At 40.1% G+C, this 15,349-nt stretch overlaps 1 protein-coding gene and 1 long non-coding RNA gene across 5 annotated transcripts in view; one reads left to right on the plus strand and one right to left on the minus strand.

Moving 5' to 3' along the window:
- Positions 1-14,344, plus strand: part of DYNC1I1 (dynein cytoplasmic 1 intermediate chain 1) — a 301,967-nt gene extending 287,623 nt beyond the window's left edge. For all 3 annotated transcript variants that reach the window (XM_047695760.1, XM_047695759.1, XM_047695761.1), the window contains one exon: positions 12,702-14,344. In XM_047695760.1, the coding sequence (XP_047551716.1) occupies positions 12,702-12,812 (111 nt within the window). In that variant the 3' untranslated portion in view covers positions 12,813-14,344. The remainder of the gene's footprint in view (positions 1-12,701) is intronic.
- Positions 900-12,721, minus strand: LOC125081216 (uncharacterized). 2 transcript variants are annotated; one of them, XR_007121614.1, is made up of 3 exons: positions 12,563-12,721; positions 4,359-8,415; positions 900-2,440 (listed from the first exon to the last, which is right to left on the minus strand). It is a non-coding gene; the product is annotated as an uncharacterized LOC125081216 (long non-coding RNA). The 2 variants fall into 2 exon arrangements; XR_007121615.1 differs by having other exon boundaries at positions 900-1,316; positions 2,284-8,415.
- Positions 14,345-15,349: the final 1,005 nt, after the last annotated feature.

Consider the following 15,349-nt stretch of genomic DNA (forward strand, 5'->3'; position numbering starts at 1 on the left):
CATCATGAGGCCCATAGAAATAGAGCTGAAACTGTACCGGATATTGTCATTCACCTCCCCATACCCTTGCTTTGATCACACCATAAATTTCACCAAAGGTGTAAGAGTTTTGGGAAAGATCCCTATGATGCTTGCTATAGCTGGAGTGGGGAGGGACAGCCTTTCTCTGTCACTCAGTTGGCATACCATCAGCAAGAACTCCCTGGTAAGAGACTTCTGTAACTGTCAGTGGAGATGTCCCCACTCAAGTCCAGGTAGACATGCTTCCTGTGAGACCTGGCGCTAAACCAGGAAAACAGTGCAGAAAGGGACTCTGGTGTCCTTGGTCGTTAACGGTCGTCTGCCTCCTCTCCTGTCCCAGCTGAGGCTGCAGCTGCCTCAGGGAGTCCCAGCACAGCACCCCCCACCGCGCCCCCCAATGATCATGTCCTCCTCTATTATGTACAATTATCCTCCGTAACTTTTTTTTTAAGATTTTATTTATTTATTTGACAGAGAGATCACAAGTAGGCAGAGAGGCAGGCAGAGAGAGAGGAGGAAGCAGGCTCCCCACTGAGCAGAAAGCCCAATTCGGAGCTCTATCTCAGGACGCTGAGATCATGACCTGAGCCAAAGGCAGAGGCTTAACCCACTGAGCCACCCAGGCGCCCCTATTCTCCATAACTTTTAAGATGATGGCAGAGAGCAGTGGCCTGAATCCAGATTTACTGATGCAATTTATTATGAACTTCTGAAGGGGTAAACAGAGGATTGTGTATGAGCTCACTGAAATCACCAGATTGAGTGTGTCCATTCCCCCACCGACCCAACCTGCCGCCACAACCCCTTTTTTCCTTTTTGTTGCATTTAAATGGCAAAGGCATGAGTCATATCTTGGGGCCTGTGACTGATGAGGTTAAAATATAAAACAGCAATGTTTCCAGGTAGGCCACATGATGCTTTGTTTATATAGCACACATTTTTGGTTGTTTGATTTCAGCACTGTATCTGGAAAATATAGTGTACACATTTATTTTCACAGGTAGGGGTCTATTTTCTTTGCGAAGCAGGTGCTTAACTCCTATTAGCATAAATGGAAGTTATGTGAATTCAATGAAAGACAGAGAAGACCCCTTTTATTACTTGGCTATAATTTTTATTCTATTTGTGCACTTTCAAAGTTATTAAAATAGACAGTGGTTGCATGAACCATTTACATTTTCTAAGATGTGAAGTTAAAGATGAGCCCAGCTCCTGAATAAGTTTTGAGGCTCTTCTTCTTCACACCGTGGGATGCAGTCTGTTTGCTGTGGGGTCACACGATCCCATTCAATTAACTGAAACATGGATAAGATAACAAGTCATAAGTTAACCACAAATATAACCCGAAAACGGTAAGAGAATGCTGCTTCAGAATGCACTCATAGAGAGCTGTTAATCATTGTTGGATTTTTTAAATGATGTGTGAACACACATATTCTAAAGATTAAAAATAAGAATTACTCACAGCCATGGCTCCTTTACTGAATAGCAGGCTTTTCTATATATACATGGAGCTGATTTTAATAGCACATGGGCCAGTGAGTATAGAATTATTCACGTGTCCCGATGATTGATAGTCAGCCTATCTACCTGTCTGTCTTGCAGATGTGTTTTCTAGAAAGCCCGTTGCTATTGTTAATGCTTCGGTGCTGTCACACAGATGGGCTGTCATAAATATCCCCTAACAACTATGTTTGCTGCTTATCTGAATTAGTTAGAATGCTGTTTGCAGCTCCAGTTTTGAAAGAAGCAGTTTATCCTCCACCTCCTGTTATTTCTTTTTCCATTAACCTCTTCCAGGGAAAATTTTGTTTTCAGTTGTGATAAATACACATAAGTTTCAAATCCCTGATTATATTTCTACAGTAGTCAAATGATAAAATTCCAAAATCATTTCCAGCTTACAGCAGAACTTGGAAAAGAAAATGGCAACTGGAAAGCGAACTGGGGAGACGACTAAAGCACAGCTCCCTTAGCTCTACTGGTTTGCTGTCCCATTCCCTGATGGCCTAAGAGAGCATGCGTTTGTCGTTACAGCGTAACCTGCAACTAGGGCCACACTTCCCATCACTTGGTTCACACGACTGGCTGGGGGCTAAAAGAAGAGCAGTTATTTAATTACAGATTTCAGTAAATATAGTAAAGTTGGCATTTGTTACTCTATATAAGGGTCTTGAAAAATTCTTGGAAAGGAAAAAGGCAGGTGAATACGAGAGATCACAGGTACCTGCTAATAAGGAAAAGTATGATTTAAATGTTCACCTGACTGTACTGTAGAGTGGAAATGAAAAATCAGGATGACAGTTTATTTGGGATCCCAACGGGGAAAAGGGCCTATGGCGATAGACACTTCAGAATGGCGGTCCAGCTGTAATGTACAAGGACTCTTGAAGAGTGCCTCCAGCAGCTTCCTAGGCAGCTAGCAGATGGAGAGAAGAAAGCGATTTGATGAGCCATCTCTCCTGCACTTTAAAGAGCAGTTCAATATAGAGGAATCTGATAAACTGTTAGTGCTGGAGTTCAAAAGAATTTGAGTGACACAAAATAAATACAATACGTTTCTGGTTTTTAAGTGAATTACACTTAGGCAATAATCGTTTGCCTTGGTGAACTCCTCCTTGTTTGCAGTAGAACAGGACCTGCATCCGTTTTCCAGAAGTCTGTGCGCTGAGTAGAAGTCATCCCCCTCCACGGGGAAGGGGTGCGCAGAACAAAATGCAAAGTTACACTGCGATTTGGGGGTTCAAGTGAGAGTCCCTTAATGACAAAGAACTGGATGTGAAATCACTTCATTTCATTGTGCTTTAGGAAGGCCAGCAGCCCCCACTGAGGACGACCCTGATAGCAGGGCCAAGCTGCGGCGGCCTCCGGAACGGAGAGCGGGGCTGGGCTCACCTTCTCCAAGTGCAGTTAAAATCACCCCAAGTTTCTCAAAGGTCTTTGCAAGTGCTGGCTTTATTCTTCAGTGGATAAACAATATTATTTTCTTTAGCCGATGCCAAACACTTCTTAGAAAAGCCAAGACTTTGGCATAAGTTATTGTGTTGTGCCCAAGCATCCAGATACTTAGTTCTGTTGCTAATATCTAGACATTTAATGACACAAAAACAAAGCATTGGGATTTTCAATGGGACTTTTCAGTTTTTACCTGAATTTTTATTGCCATAGCCACAACACTGTGCAGTGGAGTCAAAAGCACAAAGGCCTATTTGAGCAGATTTGGGGTGCTAATAAATATAATTACCTAAAATAAGCTACTCTGAAATAATATATTAATCCATTTCCTTGTCATAATAAATTACATGTATTTGAAATTAAATAATTTGGTTAAAATGTAGGATTGTAATTTTAGTATTAACTTGATGTCTTCTAGGAAAAGTGCTTAATTTAAAACAGAAAAAGAAAAACGCTATTAATTCCAATTAACGTTATAATTACTCATCTTATAGTGAATGTAGTAGCAGTGGCTTTCATTTTGGCAATTATATATGTAAAAGACCATAATTAAACTAATTATTATATAAATACTGTGCTTATTCAGGTACATTAGTTTGTAAAAATGAATTTATAGGATTAATATCTTTTCAAACCACTTTTCCTGGAATGATAAGAAAATACTTCTGACTTTTATGTATTACAGAGAAGTTGATTCAATGAAAAGAAAACCCTAATATCTAATTTTATAAAAACCAAATTAATGCGTGCATAGTAATTTGCAATATTCAGTGAAATTCATATATTCCCATTTTGGTGGTAAATGGCCTATGAATACAAACCTTCTGAAACAAGTACCAGTTTGTATAATTAATCATCTTTAGGATTCTTCTGTGATTTCAAACTGTCATCTTCAATAGCAATTTGGGATTTTGAAGCAGTCATTAATTATAGTGTTAAATTTTTTTTTATGGCTGACAAAATTGTGTTTAGTTTTAGAATTTCAAAACTGCTGAATTTTATCTTGAAAAATTACTGCTTAGAACAGTAGCCTCAAATCACAGCTTAGACCAGCCGAGCATGAAACTGCTCCAGTGATCTGTGAGGCCGGATTAACACCGGCCTGTACGGAAACGGGGGGCTGTTTGTTGGTTACAGGAGTGTGTGTGCTACGGAATTGCTTGTCTGCTTATGCGTGCTGACGTGTAAATATTTATATGCTATATTGGTTGGACTTGCAAAGTGAGAAAGTGAATGAATCATCCTATTCTAATTTCAAAGAAGTTTTGCATGCATTTTGGAGAATGTCAGCTATCAGAACATCTTCTACATTTTAAAACATGAATTATTTATCATTTAGGAAATATCAGAGCTTAACCTTGTTGAAGAAATTTTGCACTCACTTTTTAGGATGGCAGATAAAACTCATCAGTGGTCCATTCCTTGAGATCTTCCTTCTCGCAGCCACGCTAGAGTTTCTCAACATTTAGATGAAATATGTCTTAGTATTAAGATGTCTTAGTATTAAGGACCCAGAGGTAAAAAGTGAACATCTTCTAGCCGCCTAAAAACCAGCCACCCTTCTGACTTAGAAAAAAACTGGTTTTGGGTTTTTTGTTTTGTTTTGTTTTTTTAGTTTGGCAGCCCTCCTTGGGTTAATCACATTCCTCGGTAAGGTTTTTGTAATGTTTAGACTTCCACGTCCACAGAAACATTTGCAAGGTAGATGCTTACGGGATGTCTGCTTGACCAGGATGACCTGGCCCGGCACAGAAAAGACGCTCCATCCGCATTTGGGGGAATCAGTGTCTCACATGGGGAAGTTGAAGGTTAAGGGAAAGCTGAATCGTGTGAAGCATTCACAGTGCAGCCTCCAAGCTGGCAACAGATTGATGGACAGGAAAAATAATCCATTTCACTATATTTGCACAGACAAGTATATATAGAAAATATATTGGGAAAAGAAGGTTCGCCCTTCCCCGTTTCTGATCCCAGTCCCTCACCCTCCTGCTCTTTTCAAAGTGAGCAGTTGGCCACTAGAGTAATGAAACCCTAACAGTTGATTCAAATAGTTGTCAAACCACTGGAAAAATGCTTCCTTTTCATTGTGCTTTTTTTGGACACTATAGATATGGTAAATCATGAACTACACTATAAAAATACCTCTTTTATGCCTAAACATTCAGTAGGAGGGAATGACATTTCTTTTATTACCTTGGTAAATGTTTTTAAGGTGTTTAGCAATAAGCTTTCTTTTTTGTCAAAACTGCTTAGATGCAGTGGTTGCTAGGAATTTACTAGAAAACCTATAGTTAATAGTATCAGGAGGGGAAAGGGTATTGGGTTTAGTCAGCTAATAGGACAGAGCAGCTTGAGTAGCAAGCACACGCTTTGTCGTCCCCCTGTCATTTTCCTGTTCTTTTCTGTTATGGAAAAAGTGTGGTAATAGAAGTTTACAAAGTTTATTTTCCATTATTGTCCATCAGCCAATGTTTTTAGCACTTTTTCCATCTTTTGCGCAGAGGAATAGATAGGTCCAAGTAACAGGAAAAAAAAAATAACACTTAAGAGATTTCTCAAGAAGAATGGATGATGAGGCTTTCATACAAATGTGAACAAGGTCATCATAGGCCTTAGTAAATTAACTCTTTTTTTAGCAGTGATTCTTCTTTTTCCCTCCATAGATAGAACTCCAGAATTTTGTTGTGCTTCCTATAATGCTAAATTTTAACATGAAGAACATTTTTTTTTCCTAAGGAATAGTATTTAAAATAAATTATTTCCTTCGATGGTTTCTGGCTTACTGAGATTGATAGAGACCCATCTTTTTACTATTTACTTTTGATTTTATGTCTTACCTTTCTTTCCTTAACTGGGTGGTAATGGATTTTTTTTTTTTAAGTGGTGTTCTAACAAACATGCTATAAAAGTTAACCACTCATTTAAAGATCCTAGGAAGAGAACTTTGGCAGAGAGATCTGCAGCTTCACGGGTAGATGATGGGTCCCTTAGATGGGATTTTGTAATAAAATAGGTTCTTTCTTTCTTAACCAAAAATAGTCAGATCTCATCAGACTGCTGTAGGCTTGCGTGGTGCTAAATTTCACAGAAATTTTATCGTACTGACTGGGAAGGGCAGATGCAACAGCATGGAGACTAATGTGACGTCCACCCTCCCTCCAGCCTTCCCTAGAAGGGCTCTAAATGCTAAGTTACCACACAGCCTATCTTTCTGTTGTAGAACACTGCAGCGCATTTACCCCTCTGCACACTGCACTCTGGCTTGGGATTTTGGTCCGTGGTTTCATCCATTGTTAGACTCCCCCGCGAGTTAAATACAGTGGGGCCTGTATTTATGCGGAGCGAGTAAGCGTGCTCATTCCAGCGGCTGCTTCAGTGCTTGCTACCTCCCACTTCGCTTCCATCTGTGTGTGTGGCAAAGGGAATTGTCCTAAGAAATACCGGCTTCCTCTCAACACAAATGTGTATTTGTATACCAGTACGTCCACAATCTGCTGAACTGGGGGGGCCGTTAATAAGGGCACTTTTTAAAAAAACCATTTAAGGCTTAGAGGGGTTTAGCAGTCGTTCTGTGGAAACCCACATTCACTTCCACGGTTTCTGTAAATGCATTAACAGTAACAAAAATCAATGTGTATTAAGTAAAAAGGGAATTCGTAAGATATCTTTTTAATAGGAAACTTTAATTCCTAGGTGAATAGGTACAGGAGGTGAGTCGTCCTGTATGTGTTCAGCATCCATGGCTAACATAACATCCCACACTTTTTCTTAACGACTCGGTTTGATGAAAAGATTTCAAAGATGCTGATGAAACACACATCCATGGAGTGCTTACTCGGAAATCTGGAGTCTTGTTTGCTTGCCATGCTTAATGTATTGGAGAAACCAACTGAAATCACCGAATAGTTTTCTGTCTTAATTGTCCAAGATTTTTTTTTAATTAACCTAGTTTTATATAAACAATGCCTGAGACAGATAGTTTTACCATAAAGAACTCGGCTTTGAGCTGGTAAGGCTTTGAGTGCAGATAAGGCAGCTTTTTAAAATCAGCTGCTAGGTACTATAAACCCTTTAAAATTACTAACAAATGAGGGAGGCTTGACTGTGGACTGTTCAAAATTGTTAGCCATGTGCTTATAAGAAGGGACACATGAATGATATTTGTGTGTTTAACCCTGGTTATAAAAAGTCATTTGATTTTTTAACAGCATGTTCAGTGGTTACAAAGCCTTAGGACTTGAGCTAAAAAAATGTGGATTCCCACTGCAGAAAGGGCCCTACCAAGGAAACAGCTAGGAAACAGCTCAGGAACGCTGCACTGGCCATATCTGAGAGATAAATATGCATCGATTTGTTGACATATATGTGTACTTGTGTATTTATGAAGAATTGTGCTTAAAATTTGATTTTTTTAATGAGCAATAAAAAGTACTCTGACGGAATTTTTCTTGGGGTCTGAAAGAACCCTTCCCCCATACCCAGCTCATGAAATTTGGCTAGTATTAGAAATATGACCACTTAGGAAATTAATTGGGTTTTCAAGAAATCAAATGTAACAAAAATAAAGAATATTTCTTAAAAAAAAAAAAATGCTGTTCTATATAGGCGAAAAGGAGAAAATGTGAAGAAAGAAAAGAAGCCAAAATAACAAAAATAAAGGAGATGGGAATAAGCATTAAGGAAAAATAAGAAAAAACATCATTTCCACGGGGTTTATAATGGGCCAAGCACTGTGCTTAAAAGCCCATCATATTTTTCGGGGGTGGGGGTGGCTTGTTTACTATTTACAGCAGTCTTAGGGATGGGTCTCAAAATTCCTTTCTCACACATGGAGAAATTATGATCAGACACGTTAAAACATCAATTTCATAAGCACACGCAGGAAATAAGTGCAAAGCAGGGAAGGAAACTGCCCTCTGGCCGATGCTGGAGGTGGAAAAAGTCAACCCTGACTCCATTCTCAGAATGCAGTCGTTCTGCAATCTCTGCCTCCCTTTAAGTGCACGAGAAGCCCAGGCTGGACACCGGGCGGTTGGGCCAACTACTTATTTGGAGGACAGGCTGGGGCAGGATCTAGGGGCCCCTCCCTTCCATTCAGGCAGGGAGGGAGCAGGTCCATGTGGCCTCGGAAGTAGGGAGGAGGGAACTAAAATCAATTTTCATAAATTTTCCCACAACTTCTGCACACTTTTGCTTTTTACTTTTGACCTTTTATCTCCCAGGAATCCTAGAAGATAAAATACAGCCTTTAGAATCTTTTAGCAGGTGATTCAAAACACATGACCTGCCAGGCATTCTGGGGCGGTACGCTGGCATTTCCTGAAGCCTGGGGCTCCTCGGTGTGGGGGGAGGGTCATGTGATCTTCAGCAAATCGTTGAGCTCCCTGTTCTTCTCTTCCCCACCTGTTAAAAGAGGTCCGTGCCTTGTTCCTTAATGTCCTAATGTGGTAAACATCAGAATTAATTTTTTAAGAAAATAAAAACAGAACCACAAAAATGCTATTGAATTGATAACGTGCGCCACTTACAGAGATCGTTTTTAGGAACATGTTCAATCTGAGTGACACTTTAAAGAAAAAGAACACATGACTATTCCATGATGAACTCATAGTATTTTCTTCCCTTAGATTACCTTTCTCATCCTCTTCACATCTCTGTTGATAAATGGGTCAGACACCATCATCCCCATTTTACAATTGAGGCAATGAGAGGTTAAGTGCCCAACCATTGCCAGTAACCAGGATGAGAACGGGACTTAAGTCTCCTGTCCAAATCTGAGCTTCATTTTACCTCCTCCTTAGGGCCAAATTGCTACCTCAGAAACTATCTTTGTCCTTTGTTCCCTTGGCTGTAAAAATAGGGTCATCTATAATAGGCTGTCACTCTTAGAACCATGACTGTATTATCTCAGGAATCAGAGTTCTGATTGCTCATGGCATAAAAATGATTTATACACTTAGCAAAAAATTAGAACTCTTCTAATGGGGGGGTGAACTGGCTTGTTGGTGCACCTTGTCCACGAAGCAGTGGGAAAATCTGAATCATCCCTGACCTAGGATGTGGACTCTGGCAGATGAATCTGAAGGCAGAAAATGTTTCCAGATCCACTCTGATTCAGTGCAATACTGGACAAATTTTAGAAGCCCTTCTTTATGGTATTCCCTTGCTATCACTATGGGCTATTTCCTTCACAGTGCTTCCATTTTTTTTTTTTAGTCAACTGAAATTACTCATCACAATTAGAAACTTGTGTGAATATTTTTCCTATCGTGAAATGGGAGTTGTTAGAAAATTATCCTGTACTACTTTGCTCTAGATTTAGCCTTTACTGCCTTGGTAGAAACATAAGGAGATGTTGAGGCCATGGCATTAACATGCCATTTGCTTCCCTGCTACTTGCTTGACACATAACCCACACGAGAAGTGTTGCACTTGTCACTACAAGAAGATCAATTTCAGGCTATTCATATTTGGAATGTAGGTGAAGTTTTAAAAAAACAAAACCAAAAAACACATCTATGCCAGTATTCACACATTTTGACCCAATAAAACATGATCATTTTTGCTTGTTGTTCATGGTCATCATGTGCCAAAATTATTCAGTGCTGTCCCTTTAATCCCTAGCACGGGGCCAGGCATAGAGTGGGTACCCGGTCCCCGCTGACTAAATACATTTGTGTGCTAGTCAGAGGAACACGACAGCAGTCTTTAACTAAGGAACATGGACAAAGAATTTTCCTACTTCATGATTAAGGTATTACTGGATTAAAAGTCTCCTAGAGAAAGTCTCAGATAAATTTATGCTCATAAGCCTCCTTTGCAGCCATCTCCAATCAGAGAGAACCAGGTGACAAAAGTCAAGAGTGCCAAGGATAAGAAGGACGGTTCTCTCCAAATGGATGCCACGTACAGCCGCAGACACAAAGTGAAAGGAGTGGTCTTCTTGTTTGGTAGGACGCCTGTTTGATCTTACCTACAAGTAATTCAGATGCCAAAAATTATTAGTTTGGGTGTGGAAACCGTCTGTGAATACACATTCACACATTCAAGCTAAGATTATACTTAAAGTGCTTCCTGATGGCGATACTTAATTCTAAAAGTGGGGCAGTGTGCAGTTCACCTTCTAAATCTAACATTACAATCACCTTGGGTTATTTTTATAGCCAACTAAATGAGAAAGTGTAATCGTATGAGGTAGGTAAATTTAAGTTTCTAGAAGCAATTGTGTTTTCATTGTGTTCTTCTCTGGAATGTTTTTTATTGTGGTTTTGTTTGTGAACCAAAGCAAACTAACATTCTAGAGGAGAAAATACTTGGTAGAATTTTTTTTTAAACTTCTAATATTTCCAACCTCAATGAAACTTTCACAGATCAAAAAGAGGACAAGATATGTTAGAATACTAGGAACTCTTTTGTGAGGGCAACGGCAGGTGCTGGTATTATAGCACCACTATTTCCATCCCCGTGGAAAAGATAGATCTACTGTAGGGAATTCTTGTTTCTTCATCAGAAACATTTAATAGAATTCATTTTTGAAAAGTTAGCTATAAAACTTTTAAATGTCATAAATGGTACTCAGTTCTGTCTCCAATTATATCCCGGGCACACATTCAAACCTTAATGTTTCTTAATCTTTAGTAGTATCCTTTCTTAAAGGCCTTGCCATTATTACTGCATGAAACTATGTAAAACATATTTACCTGTTTTCTTGTTTGAGTATATAGTTCCTTATGTTGCTATCAATAAAGCATTACTTTATAGCATCATGTTAACTCAGACTTGTGCACCTTCAACAATACAGTGTCAGGTTTAGGGGCCAGACTCCTAGAGCGCTACACTGTATCACATACCTTATAACGTGTCCTTAGGAAGGTCTGCTTTCACCCAGTACGTCACGTTATGTGAAATTCTGAGGCGCCTTAGTTACAGCTTGATTCTCACCTCATACGAGAAAAAGTTATAATCGTGTTATCGTGGTTGGCTTTGTCTCTCCCTAGGCTTTGGTGTTGTGGTTCTTTTTGGAAGGACTTGGGTCAGGAGTTGGAGAAAAAGAAAAAAAATAGTGGACCTATTCTTTCATATAAAGATGATACCAACCCTTTGCTCCTTGTGCTTTTTGTTCGCTTTTTTGTAGCATTGATTTTGGACGCCTCATTTCCCTGGTGCAGTATTTTCTAAAATTGAAGAGAAAAAAGAAGAATAGTGGAACCTAGGAAAAGAGCTCAAAGTAGGGAAAATGGACTGAGCAAAGGGGTAACTGTCATTCAATACTATTTTGAACTTACGTTGTTGCCTAAGGAGAAATTTAGGTTCATTTCAATAACTGGGGAAGTAGTTAACCATTCAAAAACTCATTCATATGACCAAAGGAGAATTCTTACTGGTACTGCATTTCTCAAAGTAAGTAGAAGAACTTACTGCCCCACCTGTAGATCATTTCCAGAATTCTATTATTGAAACGTTTAAACCTTAGTACTCGAAAACTAATGGCAGGATATACGTCAACCGATGGTACCAGCCTCCAAGAAGTTGTCTTAGACATTATCTGAGGATATGATCCCTATAATAAAAATTTAAAGTTCTAATCATTTGGCTCTATATAAAGTGGGCGATTTTTCAGCTGTAAAATTGATCACAAACTTAGGTTTCTTTGCTTCTTTTCAAAAATGTCTATTGAGGTGACTGTTATTAATGTTTATAGAATAGGTGTAACTCTGGGTACCTATCGATGGGTTACCCCATCTTATAGGGCAGTCCTCCAAGAAAATCACTCTACAGTCTAAATCAATTTTATTCTCTATAAAAGCATTCAGAATTCTACTTGATCCTGCTTCTCATCTTCAAATAATTCTCTTTTCCATTCCAAGCATTTGCATGGTTATCTTTAAGCAATTCATCTTTGGATACTATGTAAAGAAATTACTATCCTTTAAATCAGCTAACAAAATTCATACATGTAATTTGTACCGGGTGGGGTTGATTTTCTCCTCACTGAATTGTGCAGAGAAGAAGATAGTATTTGGGAAATTACAGAATGCCCCCTTTCTGGAGAATCAGTCTGCATCCCTGGCTAGGGATGCAGAGCCTGGAGCTAGAGAACACCGGCACTGATACTTGTTAGCTGTGCAAACTCAGTAAGAAGATTTCATCTTTCTGTGCCTTGATTTCTTCTTCTGTAAGATGGAGATACTAATATTGCCCTCCGTAGGGTTGCTGTGAGGAATGAGTTAATACATGTAAAGGACTTAGAAGATCTTTCTGAAAAAGCCAAATCATTATTTCATAGTAAGATTTCTTCGTATATGTAAACTAGATTTTTGCCATGCATATTAGTGCATTAGCCACACTTGTGAAAAGGGACCAACAGCCCAGACTGAGAAAGGCAATCCCACAGTTACTTCTCCATCCCGTCAGTGGGGCAGTTCGTATTTGCTGGGTTCACTCTAACTCTGGTCTCCTTGGGATGACTTTTCATTCCTGAAAGTGCTTTAACTGGCTACTGTCAGGGTATGGTTTACGTAAACTTTTTGAAGTTTTACAAATGCCACACATGATTTTTCTTCTGAGAGGGACACTATTCTCTTACTGTTGGTTGTCCCTCTTCAGGGCTGATGCCGGAAGAAGACCGGAGAGACGGTTGCCTCAGGAGGAACGGTCAGGCAGGCCTCAAGGCTTCCTGGCCCGTGAGACACTTGCTCACCATTTTCCATTCCCTTGCTTTGCAGCTTGCAGTCCCCCACAATGACGAATGGACCCGCTTCGCCAGGACCCTCGTGGAGATTCGCGCTAACAGAGCTGACAGTGAGGAGGAAGGCACCGTTGAGTTATCTGCCTAGGTGGAAGCAAACCACCCCGACCCCAACCCCGACCTTCACCTTCTAGAACTCAGTGCTGCAGCCATCGGTTCCACTTGTATTCCGTGTCCATTCAGTATCAGTGTTGCGTGACATTTTGGGTGTTCTGTCGTGCCGGCTTTGCTCCAAGTACTCCAAATGTATCCCACCCCGCTTTCCACTGAACTGCCATTCACCAGAGCATTTCTGTCTTTATATTTCTGCCTCAAAAATGGGGGGGAAGGGTGTAGGCTTTACAGGTTTAGTTGTTGCCTTTTAACTACTTAGTAGCTGTATTTAATAGCTGGAAACCTCTGGTTAAATTTGTTCTTACATGCACTTCTGGCATAGTCCTATTAAATCCATATGAAGCCAGATATGATTAGGTGCAGATGTGGTGTGCTTCATGATATGGTACAGGGCCAAAGACTTGAGATGTAGTGTTTTACATGGTGACTCACGTTATGGATGGATTTACTAGAAGAACATTGCTGCTCCTTATTTATTGTGGTGTGCTGCATGGAACATATTTATTTGAAAGCATTAAAATAAACGATCCTAGAGCATGTACATAATGAGAGGACTGCATTGTCTCTGTTGCTGCTGAGGTTACATTACGTTCCAAATAACAATCACAGTATGCCGGTTCCACTGAGGACAAGAAATCTTTAGAGGTTTGTTGCAGTGAACGGAATGCATTTTAATGCCCATTATTTCTAGGTACTTTAACAATATTTCAAATATAGTTGACCACTGATACTTGTCATTCAAGCTAACACAGTCCAACAAAATTGTGGTTCCTGAATATGACACCACTATTGCCAATAAATTGTTCCAAGCCAGGTCTGCCCCAGTGCGGATAAAACCTTTGCATGGGGAATGCCTGATTAGAATTTTGCTTTGACAAGGGGGTAGGGGAGATACGTTAAGGCCATGTTAAAGATTGATAATGAACTCAGAAGCAGCCAGCTGGCTGGACTTAAACCAAGACTCCGGTTTTATTTTTACGAGGGAACGTGTGCGGTTTTTTGGAAAGCTTTCCTTTATCTCCTTCACCAGAGCCACTCTCGCCCAAAGACAGTCTCAAATGTTGGGAGTAAGGAAAACAGGTTATGGTGTACAGATACCAAATGTTCTGCACATTCTTTCAAGTTTTTAAAAAATTTACACCAGCAAAATTATGTTTATTGCTATTGGACTAAGAAATATGTCTATAAACAATTTTAATAGAAAAATTTCCCAAAAAGTCATTTCATGCCTCGAGAGAATTCAAATAAATAGTGGTTGAGTCATGAAAAACAACTGAAGACAGACTTTCAGCTTTTCAGGAAGAGAATCTCCATGGTGCTCTGGTGGTAGGGACTCGAACCATGAGATTTCTTTTAAAAATAATGGCATACTTTTGCTCTCAGTCCCCTATGGTACATAGATACTGAAACTCTTTGATGGCAGGAATTAAATTTTTAAAGATAAAATATGAGGGTCTTAAATAGGTTTAAAAGCAATGCAATAAAAGTACCGGGGGTAGGGGAGGGTGGGCGGGGAATAAAAGTTTCTCAAGCTTACACTAAAAGACCAAGAATAATTCAATAATCCATGAGTTGCTATTACAGACCAAACTCTCAATGATTCCACAAGTAAAGACCAAATAGTGAAAAGACCAGAGCCCACCTTAGTAAGCAAATGAAACATTACATGAGTTTATATACATACACGTCCCACTGTGGTAGCTATTCTCCAAAGCAGTCTGAGACTCCCTATGGAGTCTGGGCTGACCTGGTATAAACGATGGAATATGGGGGAAGTGATGCTGTGTGGGGTCCAGGACACGGTTATGAGAAGACTTAGAGCTTCCTTTTGGTCTCTGAACACATTCACTCCGTGTCCCTGAGCCAAGAAGTACAACCATCTGTGTAAGAGGTACAACCATCCTGAGACCTCTAGGCCACACATGGGCCCAAGGTGACCATGCAGTGGCCATGTGGATAGAGCGCTCCCCAGCCAGTCCATAGCCATTCAAGTCATCCCAGCTCATGTCCTAGATGGAATGTGGTGGCCACGAAAATTTCTTCTCCTCCTACTGCAGACAGCATACCTGACAGCCCCTGTTGCTCTGCTTTGAGACCCAGCACCATGTTTGACCAAGGCCATGCTTTCCATGGGCTGTTCTCAGCTGACTGAGGCAGGCCTGTTCTTGGGAGATGAAGACTTCTCTGAGAGGTAACTGGCTCAAAGACTCCCTGTCAGCATAGCTAAAACTTTCTGGAACTGTACTGCAGTTGAAAACTAATCGTTCTTCCTTCCCTTCCTCCCTCCCTCCGATCTTTTCTTCTCTCTCAGGGTCAGACCAACATCATTGTCTGATGGCCCTCCCAGCATTATCTGTCTGGAGAAGACAGACTGGGCCTGATAAGAGAGCAAAGAGACTAAATCACCAAAAAAATTGCAGAAATGAATAAGTACCAGTATACTTGGGTGGCTCAGTCAGCTATGTCTGCCTTTGGCTCAGGTCATGATCTTCGGGTCCTGGTACCTAGTTC

This window comes from Lutra lutra, chromosome 11, assembly GCF_902655055.1.
Source record: "Lutra lutra chromosome 11, mLutLut1.2, whole genome shotgun sequence".
NCBI lineage: Eukaryota > Metazoa > Chordata > Mammalia > Carnivora > Mustelidae > Lutra > Lutra lutra.